At 43.3% G+C, this 26,401-nt stretch overlaps 2 protein-coding genes across 2 annotated transcripts; both read left to right on the top strand.

The window, feature by feature from the left end:
* Positions 1 to 580: 580 nt before the first annotated feature.
* On the top strand, positions 581 to 19,995 carry LOC112236638 (mucin-5AC-like; the record flags this gene model as incomplete). The annotated part of the gene is made up of 33 exons (XM_042331116.1): positions 581 to 1,029; positions 1,392 to 2,035; positions 3,603 to 3,861; positions 3,950 to 4,018; positions 4,292 to 4,449; positions 7,680 to 7,941; positions 8,076 to 8,190; positions 8,666 to 8,756; positions 8,849 to 8,955; positions 9,086 to 9,299; positions 9,401 to 9,526; positions 9,835 to 9,952; positions 10,062 to 10,200; positions 10,392 to 10,502; positions 10,766 to 10,835; positions 10,948 to 11,085; positions 11,185 to 11,349; positions 11,456 to 11,550; positions 11,651 to 11,777; positions 11,979 to 12,231; positions 12,398 to 12,447; positions 12,702 to 12,802; positions 12,994 to 13,145; positions 13,247 to 13,385; positions 13,472 to 13,582; positions 13,722 to 13,901; positions 14,021 to 14,260; positions 17,269 to 17,425; positions 17,589 to 17,717; positions 17,918 to 18,065; positions 18,413 to 18,456; positions 18,551 to 18,811; positions 19,481 to 19,995. Coding segments are annotated over exons 1-33 (5,937 nt in total), but the record flags the coding sequence as incomplete, so codon positions are not given.
* Positions 19,996 to 20,024: 29 nt separating this feature from the next.
* LOC121847868 (mucin-2-like) lies at positions 20,025 to 25,740 on the top strand. The gene is made up of 2 exons (XM_042331115.1): positions 20,025 to 24,065; positions 25,698 to 25,740. Exons 1-2 carry the CDS (start codon positions 22,651 to 22,653, stop codon positions 25,738 to 25,740), a joined length of 1,458 nt encoding a protein of 485 aa, XP_042187049.1. The 5' UTR covers positions 20,025 to 22,650.
* Positions 25,741 to 26,401: the final 661 nt, after the last annotated feature.

Raw genomic sequence — 26,401 nt, 5'->3', positions numbered from 1 at the left:
GTTAGATGATTGACTTAATAAGAAAAGGCAATTCTTCAACAAAGATGAATCAACTGACAGTACAATATTTCATGTCATGTGTTACATTCATATCAGGAAAACCAAGCAGGATTTGGCTTGGTTTGAACACAGAACTGCTAAAATGATGGAAACTCTGACATAAAGTGTCTTAGTAGGGCATTGGGCCACCATGAGCTGCCAGAACCGCTTCAATGCACCTTGGCATAGATATTTCAAGTGTCTGGAACTTTATTGGAGGGATGCAACAACATTTCTATCATGCCAAGGTGGCGTCACCCCGAACTATCACGAGTAGAACCAGCGAGCCACTACGCCAGCCTATCCATCAGTCCGCCCAGGTCAGTGATGGCCGATTGTGCCTCCCGGACAAATATGACGGGACGCCATCTAAATCCTATGGCTTTCTATTCCAGTGCTCCCTCTATATCGACCATCAGATGGGAGCCCCCACCACTGAGAGGTCCAAGGTTGCTACGGTTATTTCCCTGTTGACCGGACGGGCGTTGGAGTGGGCTACGACCATCTGGGAGAAGATGAGCTGGGTTCCTATGAGAGGTTCATGGCTCTGTTCAGGGGTTTCTTCGATCATCCACCGGAAAGTAGAGAGGGGGGTGAGCTCCTACTCCAACTACAGCAGGGTGGCCAGATCGCTGCGGAGTACCCACTCACTGTCCGGACAGTGGAAGCAACCAGAGGATGGAATGAGCCGGCGCTCTACACCCTATTCAGATGGGGACTGCACGAAGAGGTCCAGACAGAGTTGGCCTGCCAAGACGACACCTTCTCCTTGGATGCATTCATCACGATGGCCAGCCGTCTGGATAACCTCCTTTGGGAGCGTCAACACCTCCATCGCCTCTCTCCTTCCTCCATTGACCATTCTGAGTCAGAGCCTAAACCAATGGAGGTAGGGGCATACGCCTCCCTGCGGCTGAGTGACACCATCGGAGACAGCTTTTGGACTGTCCCTATTACGGTCAGGAGGGGCACCAGCTTCAACGGTGTCCGGTATGTTCCAACCCGGGGTTCATGAGAGGCAGAGGGACAGCCCCATGATCACCTGTCTCCTGGGTTAGGAGTGAGTATTCCATTACTTTCTGCCAAACCCTTTCTAGTATTGATTTCACTGGCTGCCTGTCCCTCATTTGTTGTTTCTACAGCTCTAGTGGACTCCGGTGCCGCAGGGAATTTTATAGACCAGGTCCTTGCCTCCTCCCTGAGCATCACCTCATATCTGCTTTCCTCTCCTTTTCCGGTTCAAGTGCTGGATCGTGGGCCACTGGGATCTGGGACTAACACACACATCACAGCACCACTCAGCCTCACTGATGACCTGCTTTCTCTTCCTCTGTGGTTCCATGTCGGTCAAGAGTCCTGTGGTTGCCCTTCAGCCCAACATCCCAGAGGTATACCAAGACCTGCGGGAGGTTTTCTCCAAGACCCGTGCCATCTGTTTCCGTCCTCATTGCCCCTTGGGACTGTGCCGTTGATCTGCATGCAAGCTCTGCGCCTCCGTGCAGCCGCATCTACCCTCTGTCAGTGGCTGAAACCAAGGCTATGGAGGAATACATCCATGAGGCTCCATCAGGGTTTCATTCGCAGTCCTTCTTTTTCATGGCCAAGAAGGATGGAGGGTTATGCCCATGCATTGATTACAGAGGTCTGAATTCCATCACCACAAGGTACCGCTACTATCTCCCATTGGTGCTGGCCACGTTCGAACAACTCTTTACCAAATTGGACCTGCGGAGTGCCTACAATCTTATATGCATTCAGGAGGATGAATGGAAAACGGCTTTCAGCACAATGTCTGGTCACTACGAGTACTTTGTGATGCCTTATGGATTAGCCAATGCTCCGTCAGTGTTCCAGGCATTAGTCAACGAGGTGTTCTGGGGCATGCTCGGAAACCAGGTGGTCATGTATATCGATGACATCCTGGTCTACTCGGCTAACTTGGAGGATCACATCGCTCAAGTCCAAGTAGTCCAGGAACGCTCCTGGCCAACCATCTGTAAGTCAAAGCGAAGTGCCATTCCATCAGGAGGCTGTCTCCTTTTTGGGTTACCAGATCGGCCTTCAAAGTGTGGTGGATGGTAAAAAGGTCGATGCTGTCAGGTCATGGCCAGTCCTAACCACCATAAAGGTGTTACGACGGATTTTGGTGTATGCCAACTTCTATCGCCGTTTCATACAGAACTTTAGCTCTATCGCCTCTCCTCAAGGGTGGTCCCCGTAAGTTGGGGTGAAGTAATGCAGCCAACGAAACCTTCCACCTACTGAAGGGACGTTTCACGTTGTTCAAACACCCAAATCACATGCTGCCCTTCGTGGTGGAGTTGGACGCTTCAGAAGTGGATGTGGGGGCTGTCCTGTCACAATGACAAGGTAATCCACAGAAATTGTATCAATGTGCATATTACTCAAAAAACTGTCTCTTGCTAAGAGGAACTATGATGTCGGAGATCGGGACCACCTGGTGATGAAGTTGGCATTAGAGGAGTGGAGACACTGGCTGGAGGGCGCCAAGGATTTCTAATCCTCACTGACCATCGGAACCTGGAGTACATACGGACAGCGAGGCGGCTGAACCCGCGGCAAGCAAGGTGGGCGCTTTTCTTCACTAGAGTCTACTTCACTCTGACATATTGCCCAGCTTCAAAGAACATCAAAGCCAATGCCCTGTCCCTTCTCTACGATTCAGGAGAGGTTCCTGTCCTGAGTGCACCCATAATTCCGCCCTCTTGAGTCGTAGGCCCCATGCTCTGGGACATAGATGTAGACATTCGCCAGGCCAAGAAAATGGAACCCGCTACCTATCCTCCTGAGCGAACCTATGTTCCCACAGGGATAACGGATCGGCTGTGAACCTGGGCGCACACAGCTGTCGTTGCTGGACATCCAGGTATCACCTGCACTATTCAATCTCTGGGAAGTACTGGTGGCACACCTTGGCGCAGAACATCACTCGCTATATCAACTCCTGTTCCGTATGTGCCCAAACTAAATCTCCCAGTCACGCCATGATCGGTTTCACCTGTCCTTGTGATTGTCTCCACCCCCTCCAGGTGTCGATTATTTTCCCCAGTGTCTTTATCCCTGTTTCCGGTCTCTCTGTGCAAGTTTGTCTTGTGTGTTTCCAAGTCAACCAGCATTTTCCTGTTCTCCTGCTTTTTGCATTCTCCTTTTTGTAGTCTCCCATTTTTTACCCTTGCCTGTTTCTGAACTTTGTACCCGCCTACCTGACCATTCTGCCGCCTAACTGGACCACGAGCCTGTCTGCCACTCTGTACCTCCTGGACTCTGATCTGGTTTTGAACTTTTTGCCTTTCCACGACCATTCTCTTGCCTACCCCTTTGGGATTAATAAACATTGTAAGACTCCAACCATCTGCCTCCTGTGTCTGCATTTGGGTCTTGCCTTGTGCCTTGATACTCCCTGGCACGCCCTAGCAGGGAAACTCCTTCCCCTTCCTGTGCCTCAGCGTACCTGGTCTCATCTATTGATTTGTCACTGACCTCCCCTCTGATGGTTTCACCACCCATTTGGTGGTTGTGGACAGATTCTCTAAATCCTGCAGTTTTATCCCTCTTTCTGGTCTCCCTGCCTCTCTCCGGGTTGCTGCGGGACTGTTCCAGCAGGTCTTCCAGCAATGACATTCCGGAGGACATCATCTCCGACCGTGGCCCCCAATTCACGTTAAGGGTATGGAAAGCCTTCATGGAGAAGCTGGGGATCATGGTCAGCCTCACTTCTGGGTACCGGCCTCCATCTAAAGGGCAGGTGGAGAGGATGAACCAGAAGCTGGGGAGGATCCTGAGGAGTCACTGCCAGGACCGGTAGGGGGAGTGGGCCCAATTCCTTTCCTGGGCGGAGTACGCCCACAATTCATTGCGTCACTCCTACAACGGGCTGACTGCCTTCCAGTGTGTTCTGGGATACGCCAGCCCTGGCTCCATGGACCCTGAGCCAGATCAAAGCTCCTGTGGTGAATGAGTGAGTGGTTCAGGCACACTGAGGAGGTTTTGAACGATGCCCAGGTGAGGCCCTCCGCAGACAAAAGGAGCAGGCAGATCGCCACCGCAGTGAGGCTCCCGTGTTCGCGTCTGGCTCTCCACCAGGAACCTCCCACTCTGCCTGCCCTGTATGAAGCTGAGCCCCCAGTTTGTGGGGCTGTTCAAGGTTCTCCGGAGGGTCAACAAGGTAACATATAAATCACAGCTCCCCACGAACTACCGGCTCTCACCCTTTTCATGTTTCCTCCCTCAGGCTGGTGGTTCCTTGTCCCCTGGCTGATGCAGTCCTCCATAACACCCCTTCACCTCCCCTGGACATCGAGGGGAGCCCCGCATATGCCTTCAGATCCCTCCTGGACTCCCAACGTCATGGGGGCCGACTCCAGTACTTGGTGGACTGGGAGGAGTACGGTCCAGAGGAGCGGTGTTGGGTCCCGGTGGACGATATTCTATATTGCTGAGATTTCCCCCTTCACCCACTGGCCTGCCCCTCTTACTCGGGGACATCCTCCTGACCGGCATCCCCTGGGGCTGGAGCCACGCATCAGGGGATTCTGTCATGCATACTCCCACACCTAGACTTTATCACTACCTTGATTACTTTCCCTTTATCTAGCACTCTGTAGCCTTACTTACTGTTTTCTTGTCCAGACACTTCTTTTGTTTTGTATCTCTCCATGTTCGTTATTAAACTCACCAACTGCACCTGCTTCCAGACTCCCTGCATCTCCGTTACAGGAATGCAGGTATAGCAAACATCTTTAATGGGTTTTTAGTAAAATGTCTACTTTTTGGTCATTTAGTAAAAGAAAATGGAGCATATTTCCAGTGTTGAGACTTTACATTTTTTTAATGTATGCTTAAAGTGAGGGTTTAAAGGTGTGTCTAAACTTAACAATAACCATAAGCCGTAAAATGACAACCACCAATTGAACAGGGATGGTTTGGTTTGACATAAAAATGTATGTTATATTTTCAAACATAAATGTGGAAAATGTAGATAGTCCCTATGCTGTTGCAAAAGGAACTTATGCTACTAAAGCTATGTGCTACATACCAACAAGTAATTCCTGTTGAATTTAAACATTTTTCAACCAAAAATAATAGGTTGATAGACTTAGTGGTCATATATGAAAGCTAAAATGATTAACATAGTTGTGAAGAAATGCACATCAGTGTGTCAAAATTATTTTGAAAACAATGGCTCATCTTTTTTTAATCAGGATGCAGTTCCTGGATCAGCATGGTGAGTCACACTAGCCTATGGATACTAACTATGCATACAATTAGTATGATCACTCCTTTAAGCAACAACAGAGAGACAAATGTTTGCATTTGGACAATGTGTGCTCAAGCTACTGAGCCAATAAAGTGGATTAATGTATTATTAATCCATTATACATTGCCAGAGTTTGGGATGGCCATGGAGATGGTCATACACCTTTTTGTTCTAACAAACCTCACTACTTATTATGAATATATCTGTAATTATACATTAAAATATACATTACATAAAGAAAAAGCATGTATTGTGTTGTGGACACCAGGAGGAGTATCTGCTCCTTTCGGAATAATGGGGATCCTAATACAATACCAAATACCAAAAGCTCAAACCACTGGAGTGGAGATGCTGCCTGAGATAGATACTGAATGAGGAAGGGAAGGAAATCACATAAGACTAAGTAAATGATCTTGTGCAATATAGATGTATAGGAGAATAATAAAGGACATTATGAACCACCTGAGTTTATAATAACAATAGGGGTACACAACGATTCCCAATGAATGAATACTTAATGAACAGCTAAATCTGTATGTAAATGCTCATGCTTAACGTACTGTTGATGTACTTAAAAACCTCATAAGACAGAACATTGAAGTCTTAAAGTCATCTTAAAGTCATGTTTAACCTTTGGCCCCACCTTTGTTTTATCCTTTAAGGTCCCTCCTCAAATACAGGTGGTTATAAAGACCAGATCCATCCTAAGCACCTCTCTCATATCACCTGTGCAGGACCTGTTCACTACCCACAGGATCACCATGGGGACAACCAAGGATAAACCGATATGGAGGCTGATATGCCTGGTACTACTGATCAGATCAACACAAACAGGTTGGTTGAATATACATTCATTTGCCTATATCAGAAACTGTTCTGATTATTACTATAATATAATTATTCTACATTTTTAAAAGTCTGACAAATCTGTAAAATCTACATATTATGTCATAAATCAGACCGAATGTTAATTACAAATAGTAAGTATTCAGGACAACACCAAATTATTATGATTATTGATGCTTGGAATGTATGTATGGAAGAATGTCATCGACATGTTAATTCAGCAGGTAGGTTTCAAATCTGTAACCACAAGTTTAGTTTACAAATATACCCTATCAATATATGATTTGGTGACTTTCAGATTTGATAATATATCTATATGTATTTTATGCAAAATCTCATTATCAAAAAAATGTATGTATTAGCTACTCATAAATGTACTGACACAAAGAACATTGATTAAATGTATTACAAAAGCATTTTGAAGAATTCGACAGTAGGCATACAGTAGCAGTTGTTACGCAATCAGTAATAACGGTTTTCCTGTTTTCTACTTTAGGGCAGCAAACACATTTACTACGATCATATGATTACATTATTCATCCTATTTCTGTTCCTTATACACATTTGTTTATGAGATTGTTTCCATCTAAATTTGAAAATGTTACACATTTGTGGTGAAAAATGTGTAAACTTATAGAAATTGTTATCATTAATGATTGTTATCATGTGTGGTTGTAGCATAGTTTGTAGTGTTATAAATACATAAAGCACTCCCCACACTGGGTGTGTGTTTGTACTTTTGAAAAAAAAAAACGTTTGATCGGGAACGAAAACAAGAACAGAATACAAACTCAAATGTAAATCTTTAAAATAACAGTTGTCGTAAGTCTGATGTCTGATATTACTCAAATAACAGGACAGGAAACTGACAGGATACTGACAGAAAACATCTGTTGTCTAAATATGTAAAATAGGAACTGAACAGTCATCGGAATTCAATATGTTTAGTTTACAAAGCAGATGACACTTGATTATGGAATCTTTAGGTCGGTTTTATTTGTTGGATGACCTGCAGGGCTGAGCTTTCCAAAAGCTTGGACCACACCTATGCGATTCAAAGAACATCAAAGTACTGTAGTTCAGGCACAGAATACTCCGCTAACGCAGGAACATTCCCTTTAAAATTAAATTGCATGATAGCGCTGAACTTTGGCAATACGGTTTGAATTGAGCCTTAGGTTCGCTGTAAATATTGAATGGATCACATCATGCTTCAAATGTTCCTTGGTCTGGACATACTGCTGTGTAAATCAAATACACTTCTAAAAGCGCAGTGCAACAATCTATATCTGCAATGATTGAATTCCTTCCGTAATGTACATATAATATTGTAAAATACTCATGAATTGCTTTTATTTCAGTGAGCCCCACCACAAGTGTAACAATCATCCCGACTATGATCACGACTATACCCACACTTTCAGGTAAATGACTGACAGAATGCACACCAAATAAATGACTGGGTATCCATCAATAAGCTAAGAAGGAACTGACATTTGTATTCCTTGTCCCTCAGGAGTGAATGCCTCACACAATGACCAGGTCTGCAGCACATGGGGTAACTATCACTTCAAGACCTTTGACGGGTACTTTTTCCAGCTCCCCTCTACCTGCAACCATGTTGTGACCTCACTGTGTAAGAGCAGCTATGAGCCTTTCAACATCCAGATGAGGCGGCAGGTGGTGGACAACCAGCCCACCATTAGCAAGATCACCATGAAGCTGGATGGTGTAGTGGTGGAGCTATCCAAGGGTGTTGTTGTGGTCAATGGGCAGACGTGAGTTTCCCTGTCATTTGACTTATACGCCATTCTGCAAGCACCTCTCTTGAGGATTTTATGTGCTACATTCTGGAGTTTAATAAAAATTACAATCATAACGATGACTTTTAACTATCTTCTTCCTCCTGAAGGGTGACCCTGCCGGTCAGCTTGTCTGGAGTCAGCATCGTGAAGACTACATCCAATTTGAAGGTCGTAGCCAAACTGGGGCTGGTTGCTGTTTGGAACAAGGATGACTCCCTAATGGTAAAATACCTGCTTTTCTAACTTTCCTCTTCAATGGTTGATTAGTTAATAATAATACATTTTTCATCAGATTAAAAGCATAAAATCTTTGGCAATGATCAGCAGTTAATCGTGAGTGAGAGACACCTAATTTTGGCTGCACCTTCTCTCATGTTGGTTGAATCACTGTCTACTCACCTCGAGATATGTTAACATTGAAAGGCAGAATTACCTGAAGAACGAGGATGAATTTAACAGGATCTGTGAAGATGTATAGGTTATACACACACAGGACAATGTTCCAATGTTTATTTGATGAAGTGTTTGCAGATACTTGTAGATTTGAATGAGATTTTCTGTCACTCCCTAATATAAAGACTAATAAAAATAAAGGTTTTAAATGTGGAGGATAGCCAAGACTTAGAACACGTGAATGGTGCTGAACAAGATGAGATTTTTTGTTTTACTAAACACCTTGTGCCTGGTCATTCTACAGATTGAAATGAACGAGAAGTACAGAAACCAGACCTGCGGACTGTGTGGTGACTTCAATGAAGTCCAAACATACAATGAGTTCATCATCAATGGTAAAATAAAAAATCTGACCAAACTATTGAAATTGAACTACATTACATACTGTAGGTGGAAAAGCTAATTGTCAATGTCTGTGTTGTTGCAGGTGGGAAACTCTCTAGCTCTGACTATGGAAACCTCTGGAAACTGGATGGTCCTCTGGAAGTCTGTGAGGAGCCTACACTAACTTCCGATGAGAGTTGTGGAGATGAGGTATTCCATTTCACACCACAGAAGAAGAATACAAAACAATGTTAATAGAAGTTAGAAATGGCAATTATTCCATATGATCCATCAAATGTTTTCTATATGGGAACCTTTTATGGTTGGTCTCTATTTGTAGGAATTTTGTCAGCAGCTATTCTCCAGTGCAGCTTTCAGTAGCTGCACTAATTATTTGGACATGGACGCCTTCATCAAGACCTGCCTTGCTGACCTGTGCCACTGTGATAACAGCACCAACTCCTTCTGCCTGTGCAACACTATCTCAGAGTACTCCCGTCAGTGTGTTCATGCAGGGGGGAAGCCCCAACAATGGAGGACTGAACAGTTCTGCTGTAAGCATGCAGATACTCTTCAACATGGCCACCAAACACTTAATGATCATGTTCACAATCTATTTTAAGCAAACTGTTAATCACAATGTTTATTTTCTCAGATAGGACATGCCCCGACAACATGGAGTACCAGGAGTGTGGAAACCCCTGTGTTGACACCTGCTCCAACCCAGAGGCCAGACAGTTGTGTGAAGACCACTGTACAGGCGGCTGCTTCTGTCCTCTAGGTAACACATAGGTTCAACTCTGTTGTACAAGTTAACCTTAAGCACATCATGAAAACACCACACTTTTACCCATTCTGCCTTTTATGTCAATGTTTGCAACGTATCTGAATATGGTGACAAAGGAAGAAGTAAATAATAAATGTTTTTCTCAGTTGGAGTCAGTGCAGTTTTCTGTGTAAAGTAAACATTAGAGTAACACTCCTTACTGAATGCAGTTTTAGCAATCTCTTAAACAGTGAATTTTCTGTCAGGAACTAAAGTCTTTCTGAATATTGTCTTACAATTCTGCCTGATCTCTCACCAAATAGGTACTGTTTTCGATGATGTCAACAACAGTGGCTGTATTCCAGTGAGCGAATGCCTCTGTGTCCACAATGGACAATTATACAAATCTGGAGAATCTTACACCAGCAACTGTAAAGAATGGTATGCTAAGTACATCATCTGATTTAAACATGACATATCCCATGACTCATTTTCATGAATCATGCCAAATCATTCCAAACAGATGAGCCTGTATAAATGTTCCCTTTAGCACCTGTGCTGGTGGTCAGTGGGCCTGCACAGACAAGGACTGTCCTGGGACCTGCTCTGTGGAGGGAGGATCCCACATCAACACCTATGATGGGAAAGCCTACACCTTTCACGGGGGCTGCTCTTACATTCTGACCAAGGTCAGTGCAACTGGTGCAGTATAGCAAGGCAATATAAACTAGTAGAAAATATTCATAACTTTTCAGTGCAAAGGTGAGGTAAAATAGCTTTTCCTGCCATATGTTGAAAGGGGGGTCAAAGGGGTCATTCTTTAAGTGAGTCACTCTCATTTCATGTTTTTGCCTTCAAACTCGTGCTTGTTTTTTTCCAGCAATGCAATGGAACTGAATTCACCGTGCTGGGAGACCTTGTGAAGTGTGGGTTGACTAACACTGAGACGTGTATGAGGGCTGTTACCCTTGCCCTCTCCAGCAGATCCACCGTAAGGCAACTCTCCAAATATGTTTCAGAGCAAATAATACAGGGACCTGTCAACTCATTTTCAAACAAAAACACTTCTTTACGATAATCATACTGGTTTGCAAATAAATGTCCCTCAAATGTTTTGTCTTAACACATAATAACCTTATTTAAAATTGCCCTGATTAGGCAAATATTGCTGGGCTGTTTCCAATCTTATAAAATGCTTATGTATGGGAAACAAATGAGAATTTAATCAAATATATGATCTTCTCTAATTCACAGGTGATCCGAGTCCAGTCATGTGGAAGTGTTTTTGTAAATCAGATTCTTTCTCAGGTGCCACTCTATACAGGTGAGATAATCCAAATTAAACTGTAGTGTGGATCAGTGTATAAACACCATATCATTTATATTCACTAGATGAAGCATTAATGGTTTCCCTCTATTTATTTCATGTATTGCAGCTGAAGTGACCATCTTCAAGCCCTCCTCATTCTACATTGTTATCCAGACAACTCTTGGAGTTCAACTTCAGATCCAGCTTTCACCAGTTATGCAGATCTACATAACTGCCATCTCATCCTACAAAGGAACAACCTGTGGTATGCTTCAGATTCATCCACCAGTTTCATACCTTTTTCTTCAGTATCTCTATTCATAAAAATCTAATACATCATATGGTTTCAATTATTTTCCCACAGGCCTTTGCGGAAACTACAATAATGTTCAGGCAGATGATTTCAGAGTCATCAGTGGATTGGTGGAGGGCACAGCTGTAGCTTTTGCCAACACATGGAAGACCATGTCTAGCTGCACTGATGTCAAGACTAGCTTTGAAAACCCCTGCAGTTTGAGCATTGAAAATGGTACATATTTATTAAACCTACAGATTAATTACTTGTTGAATGATTATAACAAATTTATATGAGATAGTATATGCGTATGTTGAAATTATGACTGTCTTTTTCACAGAGAAATATGCCCAGCACTGGTGTTCCATGTTATCAGATCCTAAAGGAGTGTTCTCACCTTGCCATTCTGAAATAAGACCTGACACCTACAAAACCGTAAGTTAGTTAAGAAGGATACAATCACAAAGTAATACCATTAAACTCTTATGTGATGAGGTTTTAGTCCTGAAACACTTTGACTCTTTTTTTCCAACAGAATTGCATGTATGACAGCTGTAACTGTGAGAAAAGTGAGGACTGCATGTGTGCTGCCGTCTCCTCTTATGTCCACGCTTGTGCTGCCGAGGGTATCCAGCTCACTGGCTGGAGAGACACTATCTGCAGTGAGTAGACAATGCGGCATCAATGTGTCATTTTAATGAGTGCTGCAAATTGATTAGAATAGAATGATTTACTGAAACAACAACTGTAGGGTTGAGTTACTAAATACAAATAACCTGAGGAAATAACTGCACAAATACAAAGATATAAGGAAAACAAAAATGGTCTTGCTAATACTAATCATATCTAATGACTTTTCTCAGATACATTTGCCACTTGCCCCAGTCAAACAGTTTATACCTACAACATGACCAGCTGTGGACGCACCTGCCGCTCCCTGAGCATGACAGACCAATCTTGCCAGGTGGAGTTTGTTCCAGTGGACGGATGTGGCTGTGCAGAGGGCACCTACATGGACGAGGCTGGCCAGTGTGTTGCCCCCACCAACTGTCCCTGCTATGACAAGGGCTCGGTGGTCCCTGCAGGAGAGACTATCAGCAGAGACGGTGCCACCTGGTAAGCACCTCCCTCATACGTATAAAGCTAGGAGACCAAAATAAATACAAGTACTAATGAAACTTGATGGATATATTCAAAGCTGTGAATTAAATGATGTCATAATGATATTTGCTGTTAATTTGATTATCTAACTATAACTATTAATACTGTAACTATTTAACAGCACTTGCAGACAAGGGACACTGAGTTGCACTGGGGAAGCAAGACTATTTAGTAAGTTTTATGTTCTTTGCTTCCAATGTAGTAGCTATTTATAAAATATATGGCTCGATATTATGTAACCCTTTACATGCATCCTTCACAAAACAGGTACATATGAAATGAACCAAGAGAATTCAAGCAATTCATTTAAGACAATGTGATTAATTATGATGAATGTGGATATTTCTGGATATATGACAATTATATTCTTCTTGTTTGAGAATTGAAAATCTTTAAAAAAAACTTGTATTCTCATATATCCCCAGTATGCACGCTGCCAATGGTTTTCTTCAACTGCTCAACTGCACCTCCAGGAGCTTCAGGTTCAGAGTGTCAAAAGAGCTGCAAAACTCTGGACATGACCTGTGTGAGTCCCTCATTCACTCTAAATGGGATTGTCAAACACTGTCACTATTATACAGATTTGTGTTGAATGAACAAAAACCCTGGAAAATCGAAATGATGTCAAATAGACCCCCCAGCGCACAAAAACATAGTCCACATCTCTTTCATTTGCCATGACTTATTTATGTACTTTTTTTTGTTAAATCCCTTTAGATTAGCACAGAGTGCACATCAGGTTGTTTGTGCCCCAACGGACTGGTGTCTGATGGAAATGGAGACTGCATCAAGGAGGAACTTTGTCCTTGTGCTCACAATGGAGCTACTTACCAAGCTGGAGAGACCCTTAAGGTTGACTGCAATACATGGTATGCCTGTTTTGTGTCTTACATCTCATGGGGGAGAAAACATAAAGAACACAGACTTACAAATAATGAAAAACCTGACATTATGTGTGTGTTGTTCACAGTACTTGCAAGGACAGACAATGGCAGTGTACCACAAATCTCTGTGATGGAGTTTGTGCAATCTATGGAGAGGGTCACTATATCACTTTTGATGAGAAAAGGTTCAACTTTAATGGAAACTGTGAATACACTCTCATTCAGGTTTGTGTCTCTTTATTTGGTAGAATTGTATCAGCATTGAAAAGTGTGCATTTGAACCATATTAATAATATTTTTCATTCTTACAGGACTACTGTGGCAATACTAATGGCAGTGGCAGCTTCAGAGTCCTCACTGAGAACGTTCCTTGTGGAACTAAAGGCACCACCTGCTCCAAGACCATCAAGCTCTTCCTGGGGGTAATGAGCAACTTGACTTCACAAAATACTGTACATTCCATCCCTCGTGTAAAGAACAATTAACAAATCATCAACTTAACATCAGGTTGAGATCTGATTTCAGACCAAGTTATGTACGAAAACATTTTCTCTTCTTCAGACCAGTGAGCTCATACTGGCAGATGGGAACGCTCAAGTTGTCAGGAGTACTCCAGAAGAGCAGTTTCCTAAACAGATCAGCCTTCTGGGGAATTATCTGGTCATTGAAGTCAAAAGTGGTCTAATCCTCATGTGGGACAAGAAGACCAGTCTCTTTATCAAGCTTAGCCCACAATACCAGGTACATTAAGATACTCTGATGAAGAAATGAATTCAGTATTCAGTCAAAACTGATATTACCAAGACTTTTGTAGAACCCTGCCAAATCAGTCATTTTAATTCATTATCTATTTTCTTCAGGGGCTGGTGTGTGGTCTGTGTGGAAACTATGATGGCAACGCAAACAATGACTTCACCACTAGAGCCCAAGCGACTGTTGTTGATCCGGTGGAATTTGGAAACAGCTGGAAAGTTTCATCAAGCTGTCCAAGTGTATCCGCTGTAGCGCACCCATGTGCCTCCAACCCGTACAGAGCGTCTTGGGCCCAGAAACAGTGCAGCATCATTAACAGTGATGTTTTCACAGCCTGCCAGAACCAGGTATGGATATATTCAACTAGGATATATTAGTAGTGTGGTGGCTTATTTCTGCTTTACCAAATGAGGATAGTTACAAACTTCACATACCAGTCAGATTTATGCTTAAACTACATTTTTAATAATAATAAGCTTTGCAATAGCATTTGACCTTCCATGATGCACTATCTCTAATGAACCATTGAACGTGACTACAGAAAAGTACAAAGATCTTTTATAGCCAAGATAAACCCCTCTCAAATTACATGACGAACCACAGATCTTACAAACAGTTCACAAAGAAAGACTTTTTACTTGAGAGAGAGAGGATTATCCCATAGCCAGATAGCATTCGCTATAAATTATCGTTCAGTTTGGTCCCTAAGACGAGGTTCTAATCTCGTTCCTGGTACTTCATAGCACAGAACCATTACCTCATCCACTGGCATAACTCAATTGTCAACTCTAGATACACCCATCTCAAGTAAATCCCCTCTTGACCCCTCTCCTGGACAAACTCACTGAGGGGAGTGACTTGCGCACAGACAAGTAATTTGTTCCCCCTTAATCACGACATCCCTTCACATGGTTTAACAGATACATTCACATATGAAGACAATGTTCCATCCTGTCCTCTTCCCTTTCTGATATTCTGCATAGCACCAGGGATATGTGAAAGACAAGTCTGACCTCTCCCCTCTCTGGGCCCCAAGTGACTGAGACCCAGCTGAGGGAAGAAATGCAACTGCCAACACTAGAGTCTATTAGAAATACATTCTAATAAAAAGTATATCCCATAAGAATATTATGCAGGTATCAGATCAAATTTATTTATATAAATATCAAAGTGCTGTACAGAAACCCAACCTAAAACCCCAAACAGCAAGCAATGCAGGTGTAGAAGCACGGTGGCTAGGAAAAACTCCCTAGAAAGGCCAAAACCTAGGAAGAAACTTAGAGAGGAACCAGGCTATGTGGGGTGGCCAGTCCTCTTCTGGCTGTGCCGGGTGGAGATTATAACAGAACATGGCCAAAATGTTCAAATGTTCATAAATGATCAGCATGGTCAAATAATAATAATCACAGGCAGAACAGTTGAACCTGGAGCAGCAGCATGGCCAGGTGGACTGGGGACAGCAAGGAGACATCATGCCAGGTAGTCCTGAGGCATGGTCCTAGGGCTCAGATCCTCCGAGAGAGAGAAAGAAAGAGAGAAAGAGAGAATTAGAGAGAGCATACTTAAATTCACACAGGACACCGGATAGGACAGGAGAAGTACTCCAGATATAACAAACTGACCCTAGCCCCTCGACACATAAACTACTGCAGCATAAATACTGGAGGCTGAGACAGAAGGGGTGAGGAGACACTGTGGCCCCATCCGATGACACCCTCGGACAGGGCCAAACAGGAAGGATATAACCCCACCCTCTTTGCCAAAGCACAGTCCCCACACCACTAGAGGGATATCTTCAACCAGCAATTTACCATCCTGAGACAAGGCCGAGTATAGCCCACAAAGATCTCCACCACAGCACAACCCAAGGAGGGGGGGGCACCAACCCAGACAGGAAGATCACATCAGTGACTCAAACCACTCAAGTGACGCACCCCTCCTAGGGACGGTATGAAAGAGCCATAGTAAGCCAGTGACTCAGCCCCTGTAATAGGGTTAGAGGCAGAGAATCCCAGTGGAAAGAGGGGAACCGGCCAGGCAGAGACAGCAAGGGCGTTTCGTTGCTCCAGAGCCTTTCCGTTCACCTTCGCACTCCTGGGCCAGACTACACTCAATCACATGACCCACAGAAGAGATGAGTCTTCAGTAAAGACTTAAAGTTGAGACCGAGTTTGCTTCTCTCACATGGGTAGGCAGACCATTCCATACAAATCGAGCTCTATAGGAGAAAGCCCTGCCTCCAGCTGTTTGCTTAGAAATTCTATGGACAATTAGGAGGCCTGCGTCTTGTGACCGTAGCGTACGTGTAGGTATGTACGGCAGGACCACATCAGAGAGATAGGTAGGAGCAAGCCCATGTAATGCTTTGTAGGTTAGCAGTAAACCCTTGAAATCAGCCCTTGCCTTGACAGGAAGCCAGTGTAGGGAGGCTAGCACTGGAATAATATGATACATTTTTTTGGTTCTAGTCAGGATTCTAGTAGCCGTATTTAGCATTAACTGAAGTTTATTTAGTGCTTTATCCGGGTAGCCGGAAAATAGAGCATTGCAGTAGTCTAACCTAGAAGTAACAAAAGCATGGATTAATATTTCTGCATCATTTTTGGACAGAAAGTTTCTGATTTTGCAATGTTACGTAGATGGAAAAAAGCTGTCCTTGAAACAGTCTTGATATGTTCTTCAAAAGAGAGATCAGGGTCCAGAGTAACGCCGAGGTCCTTCACAGTTTTATTTGAGACGACTGTACAACCATTAAGATTAATTGTCAGATTCAACAGAAGATCTCTTTGTTTCTTGGGACCTAGAACAAGCATCTCTGTTTTGTCCAAGTTTAAAAGTAGAAAGTTTGCAGCCATCCACTTCCTTATGTCTGAAATACATGCTTCTAGCGAGGGCAATTTTGGGGCTTCACCATGTTTCATTGAAATGTACAGCTGTTTGTCATCCGCATAGCAGTGAAAGTTAACATTATGTTTTCGAATGACATCCCCAAGAGGTAAAATATATAGTGAAAACAATAGCGGTCCTAAAACGGAACCTTGAGGAACACAGACATTTACAGTTGATTTGTCAGTGGACAAACCATTCACAGAGAAACTGATATCTTTCCGATAGATAAACCAGGCCAGAACTTGTCCGTGTAGACCAATTTGGGTTTCCAATCTCTCCAAAAGAATGTGGTGATCGATGGTGGATAGCAGCCTGTAATATGACATCTTAATTACTTATGTTGCCCAACTAATTCTGATTCATCCACCACACTAGTAAGATATGTAGATTTGTGTTTTGTGGACAAAGAAATGTACTTCACCATGCAACTTCTGTATATCTTACAACACATTTCTGTGCTTTTAAGGTGGACCCCTCTCCTTACTACGATGCTTGTGTGAGAGACTCATGTGCTTGTGACAGTGGTGGAGACTGTGAGTGCTTCTGTACTGCAGTGGCAGCTTATGCAAAGGCCTGTAATGAAGCTGGAGCATGCGTAGCCTGGAGAACCCCTCGAATTTGCCGTAAGTTTCTTCACAATTAACAGTGAATGTGATTTTCAACTACATTAAGGCGCTTGTCAATTCAATACTGGACCAGGTTGACACATTATCATATAGGAGAGTTGAAATAATAGTTCAAATAATGACAACTTTTTCCCCACCATATTTTGTACACCACATACAGCACTGTTCTGTGATTACTACAACCCTACTGGAGAATGTGAGTGGCACTACAAGGCATGTGGAGCTCAGTGTATGAAGACCTGCAGAAACCCTTCCGGAGACTGTTCTAGTTTAATTCCAGCATTGGAAGGTAGGGATATGACCGTCTAACTCATATTTTGTCTCATTTTGGATATTATTTCTGAATAACAATTGTAATTGAAACTGACCCCAACAATTGTTATACATCTACATGCTGTGTGTCTGAGCAGCCTCAGGCTACATTTACACTGACTACTGTTATCCATAACAAGACCTTTTGTAACCTCTTGGCTATTGTGCTTATTATAGGCTGCTATCCTAACTGTCCTGCGACACAACCTTACTTCAATGAGGAGACAATGAAGTGTGTGGAGAGGGAACAATGTGGCTGTTATGACTATGAAGGAAACCAGTACACCAATGGACAAAATCTTCCGGCACAAAATTGTGAAACATGGTATGTTTGAATAATTCAGTTCACAGTACGTGTACTATTTCAGAGCATATTCTGAATGTTACAACTGTGAAAGTATTAGGTACTCTGTGCTATGTTAATTCTGGGGAAGAGGGTAAGAGTTCGGCAAAGGTTGGAAGGGTCATGCTAGTTTTTCTATAGTGATGCTAACTATGGTTGTATGACAATCTGAAAATGTGCCCTGCTCCCCATGCATTTCACAACTTACTTAATTACCAAGTCCTGAATAGCCTTACATCTTTACTGGTATTTTGAACAAAACATTTGTATCTATATAATTTGAACCTTTGAATAATTTCAATGTTTAAATATATTTTCTTCTTTTAAAGCACCTGCACAATGACTGGAGTGAGCTGTAGTTATAATGTAAATGGTAAGGATGACATCCCCAAATAAAATTAACATATTTAGCAATAACCAAAGCAACATTGATTAAATCTAATTGTAAAATACTTTCCCCTCTGCAGATTGTACATGCTTGCATAATGGTAAACAACACCCATATGGAGAAACCCTCTACAATACAACAGATGGGATTGGTAACTGCATAGTTGCTGTTTGTGCCTCGAACGGAACCATTACCAGGAACATTTCGCCTTGTAAAGTGACCACAACTCCAGTACCAACCACAACATCCCCTCTGACCACAACAACTGTCCATGCAACTACAACACAGACCTCTACAACAACACTAAAGCCCACAACTGTCTTCCACTTCTCAACACCTGGTAAGCAGAGAAGCTCTTGAATGATTCAAGTGCAGCCAGATGTTTATATCATAGTGATGAATGGCAATTTTGATGGCAATTAATAGAAATGGGTATGTAACGTGTTAGTAAATGCCTTTTCGGGTCCAAAAAAGTTGAGGACAATCAAACTCGGACAAGAACGGACCCAAGAACAATTATACTCAAACCCGAAGACAACCAGACCTAGACCCATACCCTATCGGGTCTGGGTCTAGACCAAACCCGATTGGACCCTATTAAAAAAAAATACATTTATCAGTCAAGTTCCTCCACTGGTTAACAAAAAGGACTTTATATAAGTATGTAATTTAACCTTATTAGCATAATTTAAATATGCTATAGGCTATGCAGAGCTTTGAATGGGTAATTTCGGGTCCACTCAGGTTTATCAGCTGTACTTACAATTGACTCGAGACCTGATGACAATCAAACAGGAATCCACCTGAACCCGGGTAAAACATTGCATTTTGGTGGGGTCTTGAGTATTCGGGATTGGGTGGACCAGTGAAGACGTCTAGGTGGTAATGAAATGTTTAATTCATATTAACGATATGTTAAAATTTAGAATTGTAAATACGAGCTATTTGGTAAACTAAAAAGTTATTTTTCTGGCCGGGTTAACGAAATAAATATATTTTTCAAAAACAGAACCAACATCAACATCAACATGGACGTCAACAACAATGGAGACCACAACAACTACGGTACCCTCAACAAGTGGAGAAGAATCTACATCGACCACAGCTGAAACTTCAACAAAGGAAGAAACAACAACTGAGAACATCGCATCCACAAAGCCACCTAAAGAAGTCCCCACGGGCCCAACAACCACTTCCACCACTGGAATTGTTGAAACCTCTACTTCAACATCACAACCCACAGCAACAGGTGAAGAAACAACAGGGCCAGTTGTCATAACTTCCAATCCCACTACATTAACAACAACTACAATTGCACCCACAACAACGACACCTACCACGGGTGGAACTACAAGAATTGAAGAAACCACATCTGAGTCAATTTCAACTACTTCCACAAAGCCACCTAAAGAAGTCCCCACGGGCCCAACAACCACTTCCACCACTGTAAATGTTGAAACCTCTACTTCAACATCACAGCCCACAACAACAGGTGAAGAAACAACAGGGCCAGTTGTCAGAACTTCCAATCCCACTACTTTAACAACAACAACAGAGGTAACTACACCTACCACAGGTGTAACGACAACAGTTGAAGAAACCACAACTGAGACAATTTCATCTACATCCACAAAGCCACCTAAAGAAGTCCCCACGGGCCCAACAACCACTTCCACCACTGTAAATGTTGAAACCTCTACTTCAACGTCACAGCCCACAGCAACAGGTGAAGAAACAACAGGGCCAGTTGTCATAACTTCCAATCCCACTACATTAACAACAACTACAATTGCACCCACAACAACGACACCTACCACGGGTGGAACTACAAGAATTGAAGAAACCACATCTGAATCAATTTCAACTACATCCACAAAGCCACCTAAAGAAGTCCCCACGGGCCCAACAACCACTTCCACCACTGGAATTGTTGAAACCTCTACTTCTACTTCAACATCACAGACCACAGCAACAGGTGCAGAAACATCAGGGCCAGTTGTCATAACTTCCAATCCCACTACATCAACCACAACTTCAAAGGCACCCACTACACCTACCACAGGTGGAACTACAAGAATTGAAGAAACCACAACTGAGACAATTTCATCTACATCCACAAAGCCACCTAAAGAAGTCCCCACGGGCCCAACTACCACTTCCACCACTGTAATTGTTGAAACCTCTACTTCAACATCACAGCCCACAGCAACAGGTGAAGAAACATCAGGGCCAGTTGTCATTACATCCAATCCCACTACTTTAACAACAACAACAATTGCACCCACAACAACGACACCTACCACAGGTGGAACGACAACAGTTGAAGAAACCACAAATGAGACAAGTCCATCTACAAAACCACCTAAAGAAGTCACTTCCGGCCCAACAACCACTTCCACCACTGTAATTGTTGAAACCTCTACTTCAACATCACAGCCCACAGCAACAGGTGAAGAAACATCAGGGCCAGTTGTCATTACATCCAATCCCACTACTTTAACAACAACAACAATTGCACCCACAACAACGACACCTACCACAGGTGGAACGACAACAGTTGAAGAAACCACAAATGAGACAAGTCCATCTACAAAACCACCTAAAGAAGTCACCTCTGGCCCAACAACCACTTCCACCACTGTAATTGTTGAAACCTCTACTTCAACATCACAGCCCACAGCAACAGGTGAAGAAACATCAGGGCCAGTTGTCATTACATCCAATCCCACTACTTTAACAACAACAACAATTGCACCCACAACAACGACACCTACCACAGGTGGAACGACAACAGTTGAAGAAACCACAAATGAGACAAGTCTATCTACAAAACCACCTAAAGAAGTCACCTCTGGCCCAACAACAACCTCCACCACTGTAATTGTTGAAACCTCTACTTCAACATCACAGCCCACAGCAACAGGTGAAGAAACATCAGGGCCAGTTGTCATTACATCCAATCCCACTACTTTAACAACAACAACAATTGCACCCACAACAACGACACCTACCACAGGTGGAACGACAACAGTTGAAGAAACCACAAATGAGACAAGTCCATCTACAAAACCACCTAAAGAAGTCACTTCCGGCCCAACAACCACTTCCACCACTGTAATTGTTGAAACCTCTACTTCAACATCACAGCCCACAGCAACAGGTGAAGAAACATCAGGGCCAGTTGTCATTACATCCAATCCCACGACATCAACCACAACTACAATTGCACCCACAACAACGACACCTACCACGGGTGGAACTACAAGAATTGAAGAAACCACATCTGAGTCAATTTCAACAACATCCACAAAGCCACCTAAAGAAGTCCCCACGGGCCCAACAACCACTTCCACCACTGGAATTGTTGAAACCTCTGCTTCTACTTCAACATCACAGCCCACAGCAACAGGTGCAGAAACATCAGGGCCAGTTGTCATAACTTCCAATCCCACTACATCAACCACAACTTCAAAGGCACCCACTACACCTACCACAGGTGGAACTACAAGAATTGAAGAAACCACAACTGAGACAATTTCATCTACATCCACAAAACCACCTAAAGAAGTTCCCACGGGCCCAACAACCACTTCCACCACTGTAATTGTTGAAACCTCTACTTCAACATCACAGCCCACAGCAACAGGTGAAGAAACATCAGGGCCAGTTGTCATTACATCCAATCCCACTACTTTAACAACAACAACAATTGCACCCACAACAACGACACCTACCACAGGTGGAACGACAACAGTTGAAGAAACCACAAATGAGACAAGTCCATCTACAAAACCACCTAAAGAAGTCACCTCTGGCCCAACAACCACTTCCACCACTGTAATTGTTGAAACCTCTACTTCAACATCACAGCCCACAACAACAGGTGAAGAAACATCAGGGCCAGTTGTCATTACATCCAATCCCACAACTTTAACAACAACAACAGAGGTAACTACACCTACCACAGGTGTAACGACAACAGTTGAAGAAACCACAACGGAGACAATTTCATCTACATCCACAAAGCCACCTAAAGAAGTCCCCACGGGCCCAACAACCACTTCCACTACTGCAATTGTTGAAACCTCTACTTCAACATCACAGTCCACAGCAACAGGTGAAGAAACATCAGGGCCAGTTGTCATTACATCCAATCCCACGACATCAACCACAACTACAATGGCACCCACTACAACAACAGAGGTAATTACACCTACCACAGGTGTAACGACAACAGTTGAAGAAACCACAACGGAGACAATTTCATCTCCAGCCACAAAGCCACCTAAAGAAGTCCCCACGGGCCCAACAACCACTTCCACCACTGTAATTGTTGAAACCTCTACTTCAACATCACAGTCCACAGCAACAGGTGAAGAAACATCAGGGCCAGTTGTCATTACATCCAATCCCACGACATCAACCACAACTACAATTGCACCCACAACAACGACACCTACCACGGGTGGAACTACAAGAATTGAAGAAACCACATCTGAGTCAATTTCAACAACATCCACAAAGCCACCTAAAGAAGTCCCCACGGGCCCAACAACCACTTCCACCACTGTAATTGTTGAAACCTCTACTTCAACATCACAGTCCACAGCAACAGGTGAAGAAACATCAGGGCCAGTTGTCATTACATCCAATCCCACTACATTAACAACAACTACAATTGCACCCACAACAACGACACCTACCACGGGTGGAACTACAAGAATTGAAGAAACCACATCTGAGTCAATTTCAACTACTTCCACAAAGCCACCTAAAGAAGTCCCCACGGGCCCAACAACCACTTCCACCACTGTAAATGTTGAAACCTCTACTTCAACATCACAGCCCACAACAACAGGTGAAGAAACAACAGGGCCAGTTGTCAGAACTTCCAATCCCACTACTTTAACAACAACAACAGAGGTAACTACACCTACCACAATCGTAACGACAACAGTTGAAGAAACCACAACTGAGACAATTTCATCTACATCCACAAAGCCACCTAAAGAAGTCCCCACGGGCCCAACAACCACTTCCACCACTGTAAATGTTGAAACCTCTACTTCAACGTCACAGCCCACAGCAACAGGTGAAGAAACAACAGGGCCAGTTGTCATAACTTCCAATCCCACTACTTTAACAACAACTACAATTGCACCCACAACAACGACACCTACCACGGGTGGAACTACAAGAATTGAAGAAACCACATCTGAGTCAATTTCAACTACATCCACAAAGCCACCTAAAGAAGTCCCCACGGGCCCAACAACCACTTCCACCACTGGAATTGTTGAAACCTCTACTTCTACATCACAGCCCACAGCAACAGGTGCAGAAACATCAGGGCCAGTTGTCATAACTTCCAATCCCACTACATCAACCACAACTTCAAAGGCACCCACTACACCTACCACAGGTGGAACTACAAGAATTGAAGAAACCACAACTGAGACAATTTCATCTACATCCACAAAGCCACCTAAAGAAGTCCCCACGGGCCCAACTACCACTTCCACCACTGTAATTGTTGAAACCTCTACTTCAACATCACAGCCCACAGCAACAGGTGAAGAAACATCAGGGCCAGTTGTCATTACATCCAATCCCACTACTTTAACAACAACAACAATTGCACCCACAACAACGACACCTACCACAGGTGGAACGACAACAGTTGAAGAAACCACAAATGAGACAAGTCCATCTACAAAACCACCTAAAGAAGTCACCTCTGGCCCAACAACCACTTCCACCACTGTAATTGTTGAAACCTCTACTTCAACATCACAGCCCACAGCAACAGGTGAAGAAACATCAGGGCCAGTTGTCATTACATCCAATCCCACTACTTTAACAACAACAACAATTGCACCCACAACAACGACACCTACCACAGGTGGATCGACAACAGTTGAAGAAACCACAAATGAGACAAGTCCATCTAAAAACCACCTAAAGAAGTCACCTCTGGCCCAACAACCACTTCCACCACTGTAATTGTTGAAACCTCTACTTCAACATCACAGCCCACAGCAACAGGTGAAGAAACATCAGGGCCAGTTGTCATTACATCCAATCCCACTACTTTAACAACAACAACAATTGCACCCACAACAACGACACCTACCACAGGTGGATCGACAACAGTTGAAGAAACCACAAATGAGACAAGTCCATCTACAAAACCACCTAAAGAAGTCACCTCTGGCCCAACAACAACCTCCACCACTGTAATTGTTGAAACCTCTACTTCAACATCACAGCCCACAACAACAGGTGAAGAAACATCAGGGCCAGTTGTCATTACATCCAATCCCACTACTTTAACAACAACAACAGAGGTAACTACACCTACCACAGGTGTAACGACAACAGTTGAAGAAACCACAACGGAGACAATTTCATCTACATCCACAAAGCCACCTAAAGAAGTCCCCACGGGCCCAACTACCACTTCCACAACTGTAATTGTTGAAACCTCTACTTCAACATCACAGCCCACAGCAACAGGTGAAGAAACATCAGGGCCAGTTGTCATTACATCCAATCCCACTACTTTAACAACAACAACAATTGCACCCACAACAACGACACCTACCACAGGTGAAACGACAACAGTTGAAGAAACCACAAATGAGACAAGTCCATCTACAAAACCACCTAAAGAAGTCACCTCTGGCCCAACAACCACTTCCACCACTGTAATTGTTGAAACCTCTACTTCAACATCACAGCCCACAGCAACAGGTGAAGAAACATCAGGGCCAGTTGTCATTACATCCAATCCCACTACTTTAACAACAACAACAATTGCACCCACAACAACGACACCTACCACAGGTGGAACGACAACAGTTGAAGAAACCACAAATGAGACAAGTCCATCTACAAAACCACCTAAAGAAGTCACCTCTGGCCCAACAACAACCTCCACCACTGTAATTGTTGAAACCTCTACTTCAACATCACAGCCCACAGCAACAGGTGAAGAAACATCAGGGCCAGTTGTCATTACATCCAATCCCACGACATCAACCACAACTACAATTGCACACACAACAACGACACCTACCACGGGTGGAACTACAAGAATTGAAGAAACCACATCTGAGTCAATTTCAACAACATCCACAAAGCCACCTAAAGAAGTCCCCACGGGCCCAACAACCACTTCCACCACTGGAATTGTTGAAACCTCTGCTTCTACTTCAACATCACAGCCCACAGCAACAGGTGCAGAAACATCAGGGCCAGTTGTCATAACTTCCAATCCCACTACATCAACCACAACTTCAAAGGCACCCACTACACCTACCACAGGTGGAACTACAAGAATTGAAGAAACCACAACTGAGACAATTTCATCTACATCCACAAAGCCACCTAAAGAAGTTCCCACGGGCCCAACAACCACTTCCACCACTGTAATTGTTGAAACCTCACTTCAACATCACAGCCCACAGCAACAGGTGAAGAAACATCAGGGCCAGTTGTCATTACATCCAATCCCACTACTTTAACAACAACAACAATTGCACCCACAACAACGACACCTACCACAGGTGGAACGACAACAGTTGAAGAAACCACAAATGAGACAAGTCCATCTACAAAACCACCTAAAGAAGTCACCTCTGGCCCAACAACAACCTCCACGACTGTAATTGTTGAAACCTCTACTTCAACATCACAGCCCACAACAACAGGTGAAGAAACATCAGGGCCAGTTGTCATTACATCCAATCCCACTACTTTAACAACAACAACAGAGGTAACTACACCTACCACAGGTGTAACGACAACAGTTGAAGAATCCACAACGGAGACAATTTCATCTACATCCACAAAGCCACCTAAAGAAGTCCCCACGGGCCCAACAACCACTTTCACCACTGTAATTGTTGAAACCTCTACTTCAACATCA

The sequence above is a fragment of the Oncorhynchus tshawytscha genome, linkage group LG12 (genome assembly GCF_018296145.1).
Source record: "Oncorhynchus tshawytscha isolate Ot180627B linkage group LG12, Otsh_v2.0, whole genome shotgun sequence".
Classification (NCBI taxonomy): Eukaryota; Metazoa; Chordata; class Actinopteri; order Salmoniformes; family Salmonidae; genus Oncorhynchus; species Oncorhynchus tshawytscha.
Note: the sequence above shows the minus strand (reverse complement) of the source record. Positions and strands in the feature narration are given on the sequence as shown.